Source organism: Carassius gibelio, chromosome B3 (assembly GCF_023724105.1).
Source record: "Carassius gibelio isolate Cgi1373 ecotype wild population from Czech Republic chromosome B3, carGib1.2-hapl.c, whole genome shotgun sequence".
Taxonomy (NCBI): Eukaryota; Metazoa; Chordata; class Actinopteri; order Cypriniformes; family Cyprinidae; genus Carassius; species Carassius gibelio.
The window spans coordinates 38,899,898-38,920,224 of record NC_068398.1 but is presented as its reverse complement, the minus strand read 5'-3'; the positions used below and the strand labels follow the sequence as shown (position 1 = coordinate 38,920,224).

The 20,327-nt window shown below is 37.6% G+C and overlaps 1 protein-coding gene and 1 pseudogene across 1 annotated transcript; one reads left to right on the top strand and one right to left on the bottom strand.

The window, feature by feature from the left end:
* Nucleotides 1-20,327, bottom strand: part of LOC127953451 (zinc finger protein 271-like) — a 320,721-nt pseudogene that overhangs the window by 173,124 nt on the left and 127,270 nt on the right.
* LOC127952001 (zinc finger protein 883-like) lies at nt 1,938-16,704 on the top strand. The gene is made up of 3 exons (XM_052550211.1): nt 1,938-2,719; nt 4,878-4,916; nt 15,206-16,704. The coding sequence occupies exons 1-3, from the start codon at nt 2,356-2,358 to the stop codon at nt 16,702-16,704; spliced, it is 1,902 nt and encodes a 633-aa protein (XP_052406171.1). The 5' UTR covers nt 1,938-2,355.

The window sequence follows — 20,327 nt, the reverse complement described above, 5'->3', positions numbered from 1 at the left end:
TATGAAAAAGGAATCCGATGTTTATCAGATGATGCGCTCTTCAGCTATCTGGGGTTAAAAATAAATAAAATAGAATTAAGTGTATTTCTGTGTGATTAATTTTGAGTCCTGATAAATTAAATCATTATGATCAATGTATCACTTATTCTATAGTTAAAACATCGATGCTTTTGAGTTTGAATATTTAACAAAGCATGCAAACAAACAGCCGCTTTTATCATGTGCGTGTGTGATCGCGCATGTTCCAGTGATTTATTTCTTATTAGTTTTCTGATAACTTCTCTTTGTTGGTGAAATGATGAGGTTGCATGACGTTGTTCATGAGGACGTAAAGTGCGTGTTTTAGTGACGCGGAGCAGAGCTTCTGGCCCTGACTGTGGAAACCCAACGCTATTCTGTCCGGCTTTAAAACCTGGCTCGCACTGGCCCGACAGTCGAAATGCGGCTACTGCCTTAGGCAGTGTGACAGTGGTTGGTGGGTGGCACCTCTGGGGACCACTGCAGCTCCGAGATCCCCTGTAGATTAGCCTGGGGCTGTGATATCCCCAGTTACCATGTGCAGCCGCGAGGAGGGCTGACAGGAGTCTTAGTGATGGAGACGCTGTGCACTGGAAGGGGTCTTTAAATAGTCTTAATTCATCCAAGGATGCATTTTTCTGCAGGTGGATAAAGGTGGCCAGTGTAAATGGGGCTGTTCTTCAGCACCCTGGCATCTTGCACACACCCAGGATACCTGACAAAGATGTCGATGAACTTCCCCTTGTGGTCAGTGATGGCCTGCAGCTGGACTGAGTGGAACAGGTTTCTGTTGAAGTAGCATGGGGCTTCACTTGCTGTGGCTTGATCCGGATGTGGCATCCGTCTATTGCACCAGCCACCTTGCAAAAAGCTGAAGACCCAGCCAGCAGAGCAAAAACCTGCCCCCACTTCCTCCAGGTCGTCCAGGGTCGGAAATACAAAATACTGACCACTTCCCTGCTGATTCTGTGCACAATGTCATGCACTGTGGCTTTTGGGATGTCTAAGGCCAGAGATACAACCCGATATGATGCTGCATGAGCCAGCCAGTACAGGAACACCAGCACCTCAATATCCTTTTCCCAGCCATGGTCAGAGTCTGACTTTAAAGCAGCGATGATGGACATGATGGACTGTCATGAAAGCTGGAGGCTGAGGCGATGGTCAGATCCATCTTCGAAGTATAGTCGAAGGACTGGCACAGCAGCATTCAGGTGGCAGTAGGTTATAGGGCTCACATGTATTTACTTTTTTTAGAATATTATGTATATATTATTTATTTTGTATATATTATGTATATATTGTATATATTTGTAATATTTATTTAGCGTATGTATATATTGTATTCATTCTCTTTTTCTCTTTCTTGCGCTCTCTCTCTCTCTCTATATATATATATATGTATGCATTAATTCAAGTTTATTCATTTTTTCATTTGTCTTGTTTGTTCTGTGTATTTTTATTTATTCATAACAATAAACTACTTAATTTCGTTAATCTAAATCAACCTCTGTCACGGTGTTTATAGACATCTCTTCTTATTCTAAGGTAAAATTTTCAAGCTAATTAGGTGATTATACTTACGCTATTTTATAAACATTGTATAAGCTGTCGACAAAGGCGTGATCTACGAGCAGCTGACCTATTCCTCCTCTGAGCTGTTGATCCTATCAACGTTAAAACGCAGATGAAAGCGGTAACAACTAACTTAACAATAAACACTGCTGATGTTTGCGCAGTCGAGTGGGCTCTTTAAATTTTCGCGCTTTTGTGAAGACGCACGTCACGTGACGACACCAACATGGTGGATGTAGTACGTCCGAGTTTCATTCATACTACCCACATTCATACTATATAGAACGTACTGTTCTAAATTAAAATGTAGTACACAGTATGCGATTTCGGACGCACCCATACTGTTTTTCCTTAAGGCATATTAGAACGCAAATTAAGTATATGTACGTCCGAATCTCGCGAGAAACTCAAATGTAGTACCCAGTACGCAGTATGCGATTTCGGACGCAGTGCAGGTCTTTCTTCCTCTCGTCGCTTCGCTCCAGTCCAGCGGGAGGCGCTAAACACACACGTTTGTTTGACAAACACAATTAAACCTCAGAGGAAGAAGTTCAGTTTCACCGCGCTCTCTGTTGTTGTTATGTCGGTGTGCTGCCTTAATACAAACGGTTAGACAAGTTTCTAAGAGAAAAAAATACAGATTTTGCATCAGTTCGGTAAATACCTGTAATATCCTCGTCCTCACAGTCGTGACTGAGTTTTGAAGCGAGCAGGAATATCTGGAGGAGTTTATCATTTGAACTGAGATCTGCTGCTGTGAAGATGGAGTTTGTGAAAGAGGAGAGAGAAGAGAACACGAGTGAACCAGAAACCAGCAGAATAAAACAGGAGGGAACAGAAATAAAAAACGAGGAACCAGAAACCTGGGCAATAAAACATGAGGAACCAGAAACATGCAGAATAAAACACGAGGAAACAGAAATAAAACATGAGGAACCAGAAACCTGGACAATAAAACACGAGGAACCAGAAATAAAACATGAGGAACCAGAAACCTGGAGAATAAAACACGAGGAAACAGAAACCTGGAGAACAAAACACGAGGAAACAGAAATAAAACATGAGGAACCAGAAACCTGGAGAATAAAACACAAGGAAACAGAAATAAAACAGGAGGAACAAGGAGGTTGGTGTTTATTCTTCATTAATTTTTAATGAATGTTTGTGGTACATTAGGCTTACAAAGCTTTTTTTCTGGGTATTTTTGAGCCCTGGAGATTTTTTTTGTAGACATATGTGTGTGTGTGTTTTTTTTTTTTTTTTTTAGTTATTAAGCATATTAATAACTTAAGTGTGATAACACTGTAATCGGCACAATCTGTGCAACAATAATATGCTGTGCAGCATGGATGTAGAATACATGTTTGTGTTTTTGAAAAAAAACAAAGTTTATTTGTGGTTAGTGAAAAATGTATTTTAAGTCACTAAAATAAGGCCATGATACATGTACAGAACATTTGTTCACAAAACATAATAATATTCCGATCTCATGATAAATGTTATTTTAAATAATGTGTATTACCAGACAGTTGAACAGTATTTTTTCTACTATCAAATGTGCACCAGCTACTGTTTGGTTACCCACATTCATCAAAATATCTTTTTTCTTTTGTGTTCACCACAAGAAAGATATTAAAGGGTTAGTTCACCCAAAAATGAAAATTAAGCCATGTTTTACTCACTCTCAAGAACTCTTTAGGTGTATATGACTGATTTATTTCAGATTAATCCAATCTGACTTATATAAATAATTATCCTGGCTCTTCCAAGCGTTAGAATTGGAGTAAGAGGGTGTTTTTGTTCAATAGTCCTTCAATAGTCCAAAAGTAGTCGAATAAAGCATGCGCATCTGTAATAAAAAGAGATGAATAAAGGCTTCCTGTAGGGAATTGGTTTGTTTTTGTAAGAAAAGCGTCCATGTTTTAAATGGTATAAACACTTTTTCCTCACTTCTCCTGACTGTCATATATTCAAGCGGTTCTGGGCAGATGACGTAGGACACACATGCACTTGTGATTAGTGACGAACATGGAAGCGTGGATGAGAGACACCAAAACAAATCGCTGGTCACTAACTAGAAGCATTAGCCTAATTAGGAGGATTTCAATGTAAGCCAAGTAGAGACTGGTTTTCCTTTGCTAAAGTAAGGAAACTTTGTTCTTGTAAACAATATTTGTGAGACTCTCATATCTCAGAGGCATGTGCTCGATGCCTACGTCTTACGTCAGCCTCCAGAACGGCTTGCACATATGACAGTAGAGCCGCGTTTCCACCACAGGAACTTTACCTAGGAACTAGAGACTTTGGGCTGTACTTGTACTCTGTGTGTTTCCACTGCAGGAACCAGGAACTAAATAAAGTTCTGGTAAAAAAAAATTGCCCCTCAGAAAGTCGCTGCTGGCGAGGTAGAACTTTTTCAAAGTTCTGGAGAAAACTGAAGATGAACACCGAGCCGAGCCAGATAACGAACAAAAGACTCGTTCACGAGTTAAGAACCGGTTGCATCGGTTTTCGGATCACCAGTAGTTCTTTCGGACAGTTCGATTCAATAAACCGGTTGAAGAAAACGGTTCACTGGTTCTTTTGCGCTCGACGTCATGGCGTCATTTGCGATGATTGCACTTGATTCAAGCCTTCGGTTTACCCGCGCTCATAACACTAGCACAGAATCAGTTCAGAAACAATCACCAAAAGAATCAGTTCAGTTTAGATGCTCTGTGTGTCGGTCTGCTTCACGCTGAATCACACATGCGCATTATCAGCAGCTCCTCGATTCTTCTTATCTGGCTCGGCTCGGTGTTCATCTTCAGTTCTCTCTTCACAGCATTTCAGTCAGTGTACTGTTTGAGTGCATGCATTACTCCGGGATATTGGTTTGTTTTAACTCAGATGGAGTGTCAGCCACATTAAAAAAGTAAATGGCTTAAGTCATCTGTGGATTAATGCGTATTAGAGATGTGAACCGTTTGAAAGGATTCAGTTCAATTTGGTGAACTGAATGATTAGTTTGCGAACCGGATATCCAGACTGCTTTGAACTCTCTCTCACAACAGACATGGAAGAGAAGACAATGCTGAATAAAGTCATGGTTTTTGCTATTTTTGGACCAAAATGTATTTTCAATGCTTCAAAAAATTCTAACCGACCCTCTGATGTCACATGGACTGCTTTGATTAATGTTTTTCTTACCTTTCTGGACATGGACAGTATACCGTACAAACAGCTTCAATGGAGGGACTGAGAGCTCTTGGACTAAATCTAAAATATCTTAAACTGTGTTCCAGAGATAAACAGAGGTCTTACGGGTTTGAAACAACATGAGGGTAAGTTATTAATTACATAATTTTGGTATCTGGGTCAACTAACCCTTTAAGCCGCAAAAGTTATGAATAAAAAAGAAATATGAATCCTGCATGTTCTGTGCGTCTTTGAATGATCGAATGGTAGAGACGTGCGGGTTTGTTTACTACATAAATTGAAGTGCGTGACGCTTGCATTCATTTCAGCATCTGAGCTTCAGAGTTCTCTCTCTATCAAGCGATCTGAACTTTTCGATTCATGTCAATGTATGCACAGCGCACCTGTATTTGACGCTCTGTAAACTCTGTGTGAAGGCGCACGACTCACCGTCGCTTTCTCACACATGCAAAAAGAGAGAGAGAGCGAGAGTCTTACCACGCTGAATCAACACGCTACATGTAAACTATATTCTTTGTTGTCTTCTCGTCAAAATAATGGAGCTCATTTAGAATTATTTATATTTTTCGAACAAAAAGAAGATATGACGTTTTTTCCAGTAGTGGGCGGAGCTAATGCGCAAATGGCATTTATCTATTACCGTCCCTGTTTTGATTTCAGCAAATCAGTTTGACCAAACGCATACAACGTGATTAATATTCATGAACCCAGCAGCTCATCAATTAATAGTGCATTGTATATTGTTAGTATGGTTGTAGAATTATTAGCAGTATTATCTTTTAATAATAATTAATATGATCTATTACTTTTTTTTTCTTTTTACAGAAACCCTCAGTGACCAAAAATATCTTAAGCATCACCACCAGTCTTAAGTTCAGTTAAAATGACAAATATGCATTCATTAAAAGTTCATTTTTACATAAAGGCATTGTGCTGCTAAATATAACTATTATTTAGTCAAATGTATATGATACTGCTACTACTGTTGAAAAAATTCATAACTTTATTTTTTTTAAAGAAATAAATCACAAAATATTTCTTCCATGTTTTAATTTTAATAGTAAATCCCCTTTATTTACCAAAAATAAAATGTTTAAATTTCACACATTAAAAGACAAATTAAATTTGGGTGAAACTTGTTTACTGGTTTTCATAATTATATAATTTGTAGAAAAACTTTAAACACAATTGTAAATAAGTATAAAGAATGGCATTGGCTTTATTGTTAGTGATAAAAAGTTGTAATTTTAATAATTTTTTTTGGTACCGAGAACCGTGGATTTTCACTGGTATCGGTACAGAATACTGAAATTTTGGTACCATGACAACACTAGTTGTTAATAAGTTCAATTCAGCTAGTACATTTTTTCACAAAACTTTTTTCTCATCCGTTAAATATATTTTTTACACATTAAAACAAATTGCTCTGTAATTGAAAGTACTTTTTACAATCATTTACAGCATAGTTTAGGATTAACATCAGGAAAACAACATCAGTTTGATTCCAGCGCTGCCTCCATGTGTTCTGGGGTCTTCAGGAGGTGAGTCTCTTGGTGAATGGCCAGCACCTCCTCAGAGACCCCTGCAATACAGGGGTCCAGTCTGATTTAGAGAAAGAAGGAAAAGAGGAATTGTTTAGCGCTATGAAAACGTAATTAGAAGAAATATTGAGATACTTAAGTAAACCACTTTTAGTAACTACAAATACCATATGTTTAAAACCCCAAAAATGAAAATAACAAACCTGGAACAACTTAAGGGGGAGCAAAGGATCACAGAATTGTCATTTTTGGCTGAACTATCCTTTAAGTAAAAGTATTATCTTGCATACTCTAATATATATAAGGTATTGAGAGTAAAAGTAAAGGTATATACAGTCTTATTCTGAAAAATAATTTGTCAGGATGGTTTTACATTAATATTACTTCTGCACTACTGTGTATGTTGCAGTTTACTTCTAAATATGTTCAATGTAGGGCTGGGCGATATGGCCTTAAAATAAAATCTCTGATTTAAATTTTTTAAATTCGATTTCCGATTTTTTTTCGATTTTCCCCCCTACTTAAGGAAAGCAATAAGTACAAACACCAGACAACAAAATTTTGCTTTTATTTAATCAAAAGTAGGCCTGCTCCGATCACGATCGGCCGATCATTAATTCGCATCTCGTCAGTAAAGCCGGTTTTCTGCGGTATATTCCCTCAGGTGCGTGATTTCACATAGAGCAGCTGTTACTACACAGAGCCGTTTGTTAACTGAGAAGATCCGCAAATAAACTCTGAAAATGAAGTGGATTTGCGCATCTTCTCGGTTAACAATGGCTCCTTGTAGGAACAGCTGCTCGATGCCAAGATGGCGGCACGATAGCAGTTTCATGCGTGTCTCTGTTTTTTTTGGAGTCCTGTCTTGGGTCTTATCTCAAGTGCTAAGCAGCTTTTAAATGTTCCTAAGTTCTGTGGGTTTTATACAGGGATGGCGAATTGTAGTTTTTATTGACGTCTAGCAGTCGGGCAGCTTTATGGAGTAATTTCACCAGTTGAAGGATCGGTCAGGGCGACAACGTGCAGTGACTGGGACAAGCCGGCTGCACAATTGCGTGTATAATGGCTTTGATGCTGGTTCTTTGTCAGTGGCCGCAGAGGCTCGTCTCCGGTGGTGTGAATGCGATCAGCAAAAAGTTGGTGGTTTCCTTCATCCGACTGCTTGACCTGCTTGACCTGCTCGACCTTGCATTCGAGCTGGTCCATCGTTGGACTTCGATCTCAGGCTTCAGAGGATCCGCCAGAGCGACTGCGCCTTCTGATCCGAGGTTGCTGTGTGCCCTAAACAATTTGCCTTTAATGCACTCTTTGAGAAGGCAGGTCATCTATTTGATCAGCAGTTTCCATCAATTTCAAGGGATGATTCAACACATTTTTTGCCACCTAGTACATTTTCTATCTCTGATTTGTCATTTGATTTTGAAGCCCTACAAGTTCAAGATGTTATGAAATTATTAAATTCTATAGACTCAAAAAAGGCGCCTGGACCTGATGGTCCAGATCCCTTTTTGTTAAAGGTGGATGCACCGGTTATAGCTGAGCCTATTACTCATATTTTTAATATGTCATTAAGTTCTAATCAGATCCCAGCAATCTGGAAGCAAGCTTACATTACTCCCCTATTCAAGTCTGGTGATCGATTTGACATGAATAATTTTAGACCCATCTCTAATCTTCCTGTTCTTTCTAAAATATTGGAATCTTTAGTTGCTACCCAACTTGAATCACATTTGCACTCACATAATATTTTAAATGAAATGCAATCTGGGTTCCTGTCGGGGCACAGTACAATATCCGCCACTTTAAAAGTAATGGATGACATCAAAGAGGCCATGGACAGTAAACTTAGCTGTGTTTCTCTGTTCATAGACCTCACAAAGGCGTTTGATACTGTGGACCATCCATTATTGGTTAATACCCTGCTGAGAGCTGGCATTGGATGTAATGCAGTCAAATGGTTCCATAGCTATTTGACCAATCGTTCACAAATGGTCAAATATGGCAACGATTTGTCAAACCCAGTCCTTGTAACTAAGGGTGTTCCACAGGGTTCTGTTTTGGGTCCCTTGCTTTTCCTAGTTTATATTAATAATGTTTGTGATAATCTTAATTTTTGTAAATATCACCTTTATGCAGATGATACAATTCTGTATTCCTGTGCCCCCACAGCTAAATTAGCTTTTTCAAATCTACAAGCAGATTTCAATACCCTACAACATGCCCTGATAGATTTGAAGCTGTTGTTAAACCCACATAAAACTAAAATTATGGTCTTTCAAACTGGGCGAACAAAGCTACCATCTTTCTCCATCAAGTCACTAGATGGAATTTGCATCCAGTCTGTAGATTATTACAAATATCTGGGATTTTGGATGGATAAAAACCTAAACTTTAAATATCATGTTGATTTTCTTGCAAAGAAATTAAAATTCACATTGGGTTTTCTGTACAGACTAAAGTCCTGTTTTTTCTTGGCTTCAAGAAAACGTTTATTTGTTAGCCTTTTTCTGTCACAGATTGATTATGGGGATACTATTTACAGATTTGCCTCTCTGTCCACCTTGTCCAAACCTGACCCCCTTTATCACTCTGCTCTCAGATTCATCACAAATTCTACTTTTAAGACACATCATTGTTTACTTTACAGTTTGGTTTTGCGCAGGCTTGAACATTGTTATATTTTAATTTACAAAGTTATTTTAGGAAAACTTCCAAAATATTTATATAGGAAAATTGTATCATTTCAAAGCTCCTACAATCTCAGGTCATATAAATGGTTACAGTTTAAAGTGCCAGCTATTAGAACAGAGATTGGAAAGCTAAGCCTGTTCTATTATGGCCCCTGGTCCTGGAGTGAAGTGCAGACTAAACTTAAACTACAATCCCTCATCTCTTTAGGTGATTTTAAACATAGAATAAAAGAATTGGTCATTGCTAAGTGCAGATGTTTTGACAATTCCACTTCCACTTAAATGTATTATTAATATGATTTTATTAATGTTGTTTCTTTGAACAGTATTATATAGGGTATTAGGTAATACCTAATTGTTTATGCTGCTGTATTCTTTGTTGTATCTATTGATGATGTTGGTTTTGTCTGTGGGTTGTTATCTGTTTAATCCTGCTATCTGACCCTGTCTTGGCTAGGTCTCACTTGTAAAAGAGGTTTTAACCTCAATGTGACTTTCCTAGTTAAATAAAGGTTAAATAAAAAAATAAACATTTCCTACCTGTGACAATACAATGGGGAAAATGTTGGAATTGTTGGAATTTATATTAAGACCCCGCTATTGTTGGGTTAATAACTTCATCTACTCAGAAGCTAGATTGTTAACTGTCTTTATTAAATTAACTCTCAATGAACAGAAAATAACCCTGGCTGGCACCGCTTGGCACAGCTGCTGTTGTTCTGTAGCATATGCAGCAAAAATATCTAAGATACATTGGCGGTTTATTCTTAAACCAATCAGCGAGCTCGAATAGTGGAAGCATAGTTACGGTTTAATATTTATTTTTTCTTATTTAATTATATAGGAAATTATTTTATTGTCTTTTATTATTATATAAGTTATTTTATTATAATTTTTACATTTGAACAATAACATTATTTCTTTTAATAGAAATTGGTGGCTCACATGCAATACTATGGCCCAAAGGTTGAAAACCACTGTATTAAAGGGTTAGTTCACAGAAAAATGAAAATGACGTCATTAATAACTCGCCCTCATGTCGTTCCAAACCCGTAAGACCTCCGTTCATCTTCGGGACACAGTTTAAGATATTTTAGATTTAGTCCAAGAGCTCTTAGTCCCTCCATTGGAACTGTGTGTACAGTATACTGTCCATGTCTAGAAAGGTAAGAAAAACATCTTCAAAGTAGTCCATGTGACATCAGAGGGTCAGTTAGAATTTTTTGAAGCATCGAAAATACATTTTGGTCCAAAAATAGCAAAAACTATTTTATATATAAAAACGACTTTATTCATCATTGTCTTCTCTTCCGTTGCTGTTGTGAGAGAGAGTTCAAAACAAAGCAGTGTAGTGATATTTGGTTCGCAAACTAATCATTCGATGTAAACAGATCTTTTTGAAGCAGTTCACCAAATCGAACTGAATAGTTTAAAACGGTTCACGTCTCCAATAAGCATTAATCCGCGAATGACTTAAGCTGTTAACTTTTTTAATGTGGCTGACAACTCCATCTGAGTTAAAGTAAACCAATATCTCTGAGTAATTCATTTACTAAAACGGTACACTGACTGAACTGCTGTGAAGAGAGAACTAATGATGAACACCGAGCCGAGCCAGATAATGAACAAAAGATTGACTCATTCTCGAGGCAAAAATCGTTTCTGTCAGACATGTCCGATTCGAGAACCGAGGAGCTGATGATACTGCGCATGTGTGATTCAGCGTGAAGCAAACCGACACACAGAGTGTCTGAACCAAACTGATTCCTTTGGTGATTGATTCTGAACTGATTCTGTGATAGTGTTATGAGCGCGGGTAAACCGAAGTCTTGAATTGAGGTAATCATCGCCAATGACACCATTACGTTGAGCGCAAAACAACTGGTGAACCGTTTTCTTCTTCAATTTTATTGAATCAAACTGTCTGAAAGACTTACTGGTGATCTGAAAACCGATGCAACCGGTTCTTGATTCAAGAACGAATCACTCTTTTGTTCGTTATCTGGCTCGTGTAAAATATGGCTTCTTTTTTGAACTATAGAGTTTTGGCTGGCAGCGGCGAATGGCACAGTGGATTGTGTTCACCGAAAATGTTTTCTGGAAGTATTCCTGAGCCCATGTTGTGATTTCCATTACAGTAGCATTCCTGTATGTGATGCAGAGCCATCTAAGGGCCGAAGATCACGGGCATCCAGTATGGTTTTCCAGCCTTGACCCTTACGCACAGAGATTGTTCCAGATTCTCGGAATCTTTGGACGATATTATTCACTGTAGATGATGATAACTTTAAACTCTTTTTAATTTTTTTCCTCTGAGAAACTCCTTTCTGATATTGATCCACTATTTTTGCCGCAGCATTGGGGGAATTGGTGATCCTCTGCCCATCTTGACTTCTGAGAAACACTTCCACTCTGAGAGGCTCTTTTTATACCCAATCATGTTGCCAATTGACCTAATAAGTTGCAAATTGGTCCTCCAGCTGTTCCTTTATGTACATTTAACTTTATGTAAAATGTAAGTTTATGAGATTTGTAAATTATTCCATTTCTTTTTTGCTCACAATTTGTACAGAGTTCAAACTTTTTTGGAATCGGGTTTGTTTACAGTTTGAACATTAACACTGCACTGTGCTTACATACAGGTAAATTAAACGCTTAGTTTAAATTAAAATGTGTCTAACAAAAGTAACTGTTCTGTACTTAAATGTAAAAAAAAAACATATTCAAAGATTAAATTAAAATGTATTACCACTAATTAAGATTTAATTTAGTGTTTCCCCTGCGTAACCACTAGATGTGGCCTGACACTTTTAAAACCACTGCTTTAAACAATGCTAATTTATTTTTAAATTCCTTTCATTAATTTATTTAAATTGTACCGACATTGGCAATTATATGTTTCAGAAAACACTTAGACTATTAGAAGACTATTATAAGAATAAAAACATATGACACACCTAATAAAAAAAAAATTAACAGGCAAATATAAATAAATCAGGACCGGCCGAACAGTTACAACGAGCAGCAGCTCACCGCCAGCCACTTAACTCCCAGAAAGACTGTAATAATGTTCATATTTTCAGATTGGAGAAAGCCGCGAACCGTTTCATTGTCAAGTTTCCTGGATGACAACAAGAATAACCAAGCATGATCTAAGTAATAAATTAAAACAACCAATAGGAATTGTTTCAGCGTGATAAAGCAGCGAAATGTATTACTTTGTATTGTTGTTAATGATGATAATATTAGCATATACCTTTCGATTTTAGAATAAGTATCATGATTAAAATATTGTAAAATTCTATTAAAAATAGAATAATTTAAGTTTACAAACCTTTTTCAACCATTTAGCATTAAACATTTTTGAACTTTTTTTCAACATTAAAGCAACTGACCATATTTCAGCCATATTTCAAGGTCGGTCATGTGCCGGCTGGGAGTGCTCTTAAAAAAAATATGCATCACAGACAGAGTGTGTGAATCTGGAGTTATGTAGGCATATGCCCAGTCTGTTCTGTTCTCGGTAGGTGCGTTGCATACTGATTGTTTTGGACAGCATACTGCGGAAAGTCAGGGCCACGGAAAATCGTGCTATAAAGCGATTTAGAAATCGTGCACACTCAAATCGTGATTTTATGATGATCTTGATTAATCGTATAGCCCTAGCTAAAAACTTGTTAAAGAAAACATCAGGGCTGTGCAAAAAAACTAAAGCGATTTTCATGCACATCTCCTCAGTAAAGATATTCCAGTAATTAGAAGTATATCTCCAGCACGTGCGTTAAGATCATGGTTGCCAGGTTTTCACAACAAATCATGCCCAGTTGCTTCTCAAAACTAGTCCAAAACTAGCCAATCGCGTTTCCAGGAGGTTCCCCGTAAAAAAATTGCTTTCCGTTTAAGTTTTATGGCATGGTTGCCTTGGTAAAATTGGCATTTTAGTGACTAAATATCACGTTATTGGTATTGTTGCTTCGACCCGCGGACATGAAAAACAACCACAGACTTGGTCAAGTCTGCGGTTGCTTTTCATGTCCGCGGTTCGAAGCAACCCCAATACCAAATAACGTGATAATTAGCCACTAAAAGGAGAATTTTACCAAGACAACCATGCCTAAAAAAACTTACATTTTAACTCCAGGAAGCAATTTTTTTTATCTGGGAACCTCCTGGAATCGTGATTAGTTTTGGACTAGTTTTGAGAAGCAACAGGGCAGGATTTGTTGTGAAAACCTGGCAACCCTGATCTGAACAGACGTGCTGGAGATAATACTTCTAATTAAAGGAGCGTCTTTACTGACGAGATGTGCAGGAAAATCGCATTTGATTTTTTTGCACAGCCCTAGAAAACATATTCCAGTTTAATTAGCTTCCCCAGATGCACAATGTAAATTGTGAATTGCATACACTGAATAAGTTGTCAGAATGCACTTTCTGTACCTGTTTTGCGCTGCTTGAGTTATATATACATATTCATTTAATAATAACCAGTAAATGATCATTTAGTCTAGAGTTTTCTTTATTATTTAAATGCAAACAAAAATATATTGAGGTATATATCGAATATCGTACAAATGTTGACAAAAACAAGATACAGATATATATCTTGTATACATTGCTTGTTTGTTTGTGTGTGTGTGTATGTATATATACATTTAATGGCTGCTACACGACAACGCGCTCTTCTCATACATGACAGATTAACTCTTTCTTGGCATTACAAATAAAGTAAAGACAGAATATTAACAAGGCGGCAGAGCGAACTTAGCATCCACAGTGGTTCTCTTATAGACCATCTATTAAAGACTGATCATTATAACGCACACTAGAAGGACTATGTGAGAACCACTATGGATCATAAGTTCGCTCTGCAGCCTTTTTATTATTTTCATGCACACCGTACTATAATGTGATGAATGGAAAATACAGAGTTTTGGCCGTTACAAAGTCTCCATCCACAAACAGACGTACATCGTCTGCAGATATAAGGTATTTCATTGCACTTTAACAAGTAATCTGAATGACCTATATATGTGCACTATTTTAAACGAGACCTCACTAACTGAGTTTAATGCCACAGTTATGTTAGAATGCATCTCATTCTTGTTTCTTTGTCACAGGACGAGTGATATGACAGTTGTGTCCGACTATATATATGAACTTGGCTGTTTTAAATACAGTATTTTTATATTTAACGTTAGTTTCAGTATGTTTTAAAGTATAATTTTTCAATTATTGGTGATTCCATGGGCTCTGTCGCGCGAACCTGCGTGGTTTAAAACACCAGAAAAAAAGAGTTTCTCTCTTGCTCCACCCAAGCAAAATAAGATTGTGTATTGTCGATCTCACGGACTGGCGATATGACAATTTGAAAAACGACCATATCACCCCACACTAATATATATATATATATGTATATATGTGACAAAAGTGAGTATATAAATATATATATGCCTTCAGATTAAGACAGTGTTTGAGAGAAAATAGGCATTTTGTGTTCACATGAAAAGTGACCAAAAGTTTGGACACACCTTCTCAGTCAAAGAGTTTTCTTTATTTTCATGACTATGGAAATTGTATATTCACACTGAAGGCATCAAAATTATGAATTAACACGTGGAATTATAGATGGAATTATAAACATAACATAAAAGTGCGAAACAACTGAAAATATGTCATATTCTAGGTTCTTCAAAGTAGCCACCTTTTGCTTTGATTACTGCTTTGCACACTCTTGGCATTCTCTTGATGAGCTTCTAGAAGTAGTCACCTGAAATGGTCTTCCAACAGTCTTGAAGGAGTTCCCCGAGAGATGCTAAGCACTTGTTGGCCCTTTTGCCTTCTGTCTGCGGTCCAGCTCACCCCTAAACCATCTCGAAATAAAGAAAACTCTTTCAATGAGAAGGTGTGTCCAAACTTTTGGTCTGTACTGTATGTGTGTATATATATATATATATATATATATATATATATATATATATATATATATATATATTTTTTTTTTTTTAAAGCATCATTGTTCTTTTCGGTCAGTTTGACCCCAGGGTCTTTAAGCTGTATAAAAGAATAACTAAATAAATTTTACTTGGGCTGTGATGGTGGCAGATTTTTACCACTTTATCACCATCACAGCCCTAGACAAGACTGTTCAGCTTTTAACAATATACCAATTTTTTATTTTAGAGTTCATTGAAGAAAAAGAGGAAAATGAAGAATACAGTGAAGTTGAGGAGAAAAATAATGTCAAAACTGGTGGGAAAACTTTGAGTTGCTCTCAAACCAAACAGAAAGATTTAAAGAAAAAAAGAGTTAAGGTATCTTTCACCTGCACTCAGGGTGGAAAGAGTTTCACATGTAAATCAAATCTTAAGCATCACATGAGAGTTCATACTGGAGAGAAACCATTCACTTTCAATCAGTGCAGGAAGATTTTCAAACAATCATCAAACCTTAAGGATCACATGAACATCCACACTGGAGAGAAACCTTACAAGTGTTCACACTGTGACAAGAGATTCAGTGTGTCATCGAGTCTGAAAACACATGAGAGGATCCACACTGGAGAGAAACCTTACAAGTGTTCACACTGTGACAAGAGATTCAGTCAGTCAGGAAATCTGAAAACACATGAGAGCACTCACACAGGAGAGAAACCTTACAAGTGTTCACACTGTGACAAGGGATTCGCAGTGTCAACAGAGCTGAAAACACATGAGATGATTCACAGTGGAGAGAAACCTTACAAGTGTTCACACTGTGACAAGAGATTCATTCGGTCAGCAGGTCTGAAAAAACATGAGAGGATCCACACTGGAGAGAAACCTTACATGTGTTCACACTGTGACAAGAGATTCAGTCGGTCAGCAGGTCTGAAAAAACATGAGAGGATCCACACTGGAGAGAAACCTTTTAAGTGTTCACACTGTGACAAGGGATTCAGTGATTCGACACATCTGAAAACACATGAGAGGATCCACACTGGAGAGAAACCTTACAAGTGTTCACACTGTTTCAAGAGATTCAATCATTTATCAAGTCTGAAAAAACATGAGAGGATCCACACTGGAGAGAAACCTTACAAGTGTTCACACTGTGACAAGAGATTCTGTGTGTCATCAAGTCTGAAAACTCATGAGAGGATCCACACTGGAGAGAAACCTTACAAGTGTTCACACTGTGACAAGAGATTCGGTGTGTCATCAAGTCTGAAAACACATGAGAGGATCCACACTGGAGAGAAACCTTACAAGTGTTCACACTGTGAAAAGAGATTCTGTGTGTCAACAGAGCTAAAAACACATGAGAGGATTCACACTGGAGAGAAACCTTACAAGTGTTCACACTGTTTCAAGAGATTCAATCATTTATCAAGTCTGAAAACACATGAGAGAATCCACACTGGAGAGAAACCTTACAAGTGTTCACACTGTGACAAGAGATTCGGTGTGTCATCAAGTCTGAAAACTCATGAGAGGATTCACACTGGAGAGAAACCTTACAAGTGTTTAATCTGTGACAGGAAATTCAGTGATTCATCGAGTCTGAAAAAACATGAGAGGATTCACACTGGAGAGAAAGCACATCACCGCAAGTTACGTGGGAAGTGTTCCATTGAGTCATCTGTTATACACAAAAACCATCTGTTATACACAAAGGCCCCGTACACGCAGAGACGCATTTAACTGTATATGTAAATATTTTGTATGGTATATGCGTTTCGTCCAGACGGATCCGGCATTCGGGGCAGTCAAAACCCTATTTTTTTTTTTTCTTTTTTTTTAAACCAGGTCCCAGAGTGGATAAATCTGAAAATGACACCTTTGTGTTTTTCTGTACTTCCAATCCATATGTTTTGTAAAACAATGATGTCATCACCCCACGTCTTGACCATATTCAGACACCGCTACGTCATTTAACACCAACAACATGGGCAAGGAACTCGACCGGAAGTTGAAGTCGGGTGGGGGCTGCCATCTTTTAGCAGAACTTCACTTGCGTTAGCATTCCCATTGACTCCCATTCATTTTGGCGTCACTTTGACAGCGAATAACTTTACATCTGAGGCGTTTAAAGACTCTGTTTGTCCATTATTTATTTCTAAAGATACACGACAATGTATAAAGGGCTCCATTACCTTCTATGTTACATTATGGCCCCGTAGAAACAGTTTTTGTAAAAAATAGGCTAACGATTGCGTCATACCCACTCGACCCATGACCCACTCGTCATACCTCGGTTGTAGTGAGTGGTTATTTAGGTCAAAGTTGCTCTTCTATCAGCTTGAATCAGTCGGCCCATTCTCCTCTGACCTCTAGCATCAACAAGGCATTTTCGCCCACAGGACTGCGCATACTGGATGTTTTTCCCTTTTCACACCATTCTTTGTAAACCCTAGAAATGGATGTGCGTTAAAATCCCAGTAACTGAGCAGATTGTGAAATACTCAGACCGGCCCGTCTGGCACCAACAACCATGCCACGCTCAAAATTGCTTAAATCACCTTTCTTTCCCATTCTGACATTCAGTTTGGAGTTCAGGAGATTCTCTTGACCAGGACCACACCCTTAAATGCATTGAAGCAACTGCCATGTGATTGTGGATTACAGACTTGCTCCCGCGAGATCCGATGTAACAGAGAGCGGCGCTGGACAAGACTTCTGTGTGTGTGTGTGTGTGTGTGTGTGTGTGTGCAGGATACAAGAAAACAAAATGATTCATGGGACTCCACAAATTAGAAATATCTAAACATAAAATTTGTTAAAAAAGGTTAAATTTCTTCCTTTTAATATTCCTTTAATAAAGCAAGTTTGCCGTTATTGTTGCTGTTTTCATTTCAAATAAATAAAACATTGAACCACAAACTAAGCATTTGTTTTAAAAGAGGGAAAATATCTTATTTATTTTGGTTACAATATCAATTTTTTTTCATTTTGTTCAATATCAACTTTGGTCAAGAAAAGTAAAAAGCCTATAAAGGTGCTGTAGGAACTTTTGTAAAAAAAAAAAAATTTTTTTTAACATATTTATTAAACCTGTCATTATGTCCTGACAGTAGAATATCATACAGATAATCTGTGAAAAAAATCAAGCTCCTCTGGCTCCTCCCAGTGTCCTAATGCCATTTGCAGAAACTCCGTCGCTCCCGGTAAAAAATAACCAATCAGAGCTGCGGCCCGTAACTTTGTTTGTGTTCAAAATGTAGAAAAATGTATATATTAAGCGAGAACACCATGAATCCATTTTCCAAACCGTGTTTTTGGCTTGTCCTGAATCACTAGGGTGCACCTATAACAAGTGTTTATATTCTGACTATTTTAGATTGCTTCGGGGATACCGCGCCGGAGTAACCCAGTACCTTTGTGATTCTTCATAGACATAAACAGAGAGAAGTAGATCTGGCTATGATGTTCTTCCGCAAGACGCAAGCAGTTCAGTTTATTAACCGCTACAGCGTCAAAAGTTCCCTACCGCAGCTTTAAATGTCAATGAGAATTTGTACCATTGTACTATTTTATAGCATGTTTTAATTAATGGGCTAACAATGAACCACAAACTACTATAGTTTTATAGAAAGGGGAAATAAAGAGTCTTTTAATAACATGTTTTAGCCTGTTTCGTTATTAATAAAAATAGGCTAATAATGAGCCACAAACTAAGCATTCGTTTGAAGTAAGAGGAAAATGTAGATTCATTATGCATATTTTTATTGTGTGTTAACAGATTTGTGAGATTCGGATGAACTGAGATGTATTTTAGAGATTATAAATGCAGTGCTCTGCTGGCATTCCACCAAACCATATAAACCATGCACACAGCAGCCACTTGCTTTAGTTAAGAATAACTGTTCTACTCCAAAACTAGTCCAATCGCGTTTGCAGGAGGTCAGTCCGCGCTCAGCTGGTGTCGAATCACAACACAGGAACCGCTGACCCAATCAGAACTCGTTACGTATTTCTGAAGGAGGGACTTTATAGAACAAGGAAGACATCAGCCCGTTTTTATGACAGTGAAAACAGAGGTATACAGATAGGTGAATTGTGTGAAAAATACTGTTTTTTACAAGTGAAACATGAACGCATGTTATATTGCACACTGTAAACACAATCAAAGCTTCAAAAAAGCGTGTACAATGGGACCTTTAATTATGTCTTTACTGTGTGACCAAAAATTTAGCAGTTCAGCTGTTTGATCGTTCTGGTGCCTTGTGCACATATTCATTGGAAACAGCAGCCATTCTCTAACCACACACCAATGTGTCCCTGAGCGAGACACTTAACCCCTAGCTGCTCAGAGGGATATATATTGTACATAATATTGCAATATATTGCACATATATTGCAATTGTAAGTCGCTTTGGATAAAACCGTCAGCTAAATGAATAAATGTAAATGCCTTTTCCGTTTCTTCCTCCAAAAGTCTATGGCAGCCCATAGAACCGATTGCAGGAATGTTGTGAGATTTGGCACACTGATAGAGGGAAGTCCCAACATTAACCATAACAAATTTGAAGTCTCTAACTCCAACTCTAGTGCCACCACTTGTCCAAAGTTTCAATGTTTCTATGCTAATAACTTTTGAACCGTAAGCCAGAAAATAAAATTTATTTTTTTCCTCTGATTCCTTGGCTCAACCCCACAATTCAAAATTTGCAAGGTTTAGTTTTTTCGCTATTTTGAATTTTTCGAAAAAAAAAATTATTGGCTCATGCCAAGTCGAATGAACTCTGAATGGGCTTAGTATTTTTTGCTATTTTCAATTGTATGAAAAATCAACTTTTCAAACTCGTCCTAGACTGTTTTTCCGATTTTCACAAAAATTGGCTCAGATCATCTTCAGACAATGCTAGCAAAAATTTGTGGAATTCAAGTTGATTCGTCCAACCGTTCTCGAATGACACGTGAACACATTTGACGAAAATCATGCTAAAATGCACGTGAGGCTATATCTTGGCAATGGTTTGGCATATTGAGACCAAACTTGGTGTGTCCTAATAACCATGACCTGAGACTACCTGCAATGTTTTGACGGAGCGCCACCTAGTGGTCAGGAGATATGAAAAATGCATATTTTTGAATGGTTTGGCCATAAATCACACAACTGGTCTCTTTAGATTCGCTGAGTAATGTCGAGTTGAATGATATCCAATTTTCCTGTGTCGGCAATTTTAAATTATGTTTTAAAATGCGGTATTTTTTTTACGCATTATCGTTACGTTACGAAAATAATTACAAAAATCTTCGGCTCCATGCCCTGAAGGTACTCAAAAAGTTATGATTAAATCTTTGAATAAATTAGACTATTGAAA

Bases quoted from the DNA above. Each gene is read 5' to 3' on its own strand.
- LOC127952001 (XM_052550211.1), top strand. From the start codon at position 2,356: ATGGAGTTTGTGAAAGAGGAGAGAGAAGAGAACACGAGTGAACCAGAA. The intron at 2,720-4,877 runs GTTGGTGTTTAT...ACTGTGTTCCAG, and splicing joins AAAACAGGAGGAACAAGGAG to AGATAAACAGAGGTCTTACG. The intron at 4,917-15,205 runs GTAAGTTATTAA...TTTTTATTTTAG, and splicing joins GGGTTTGAAACAACATGAGG to AGTTCATTGAAGAAAAAGAG.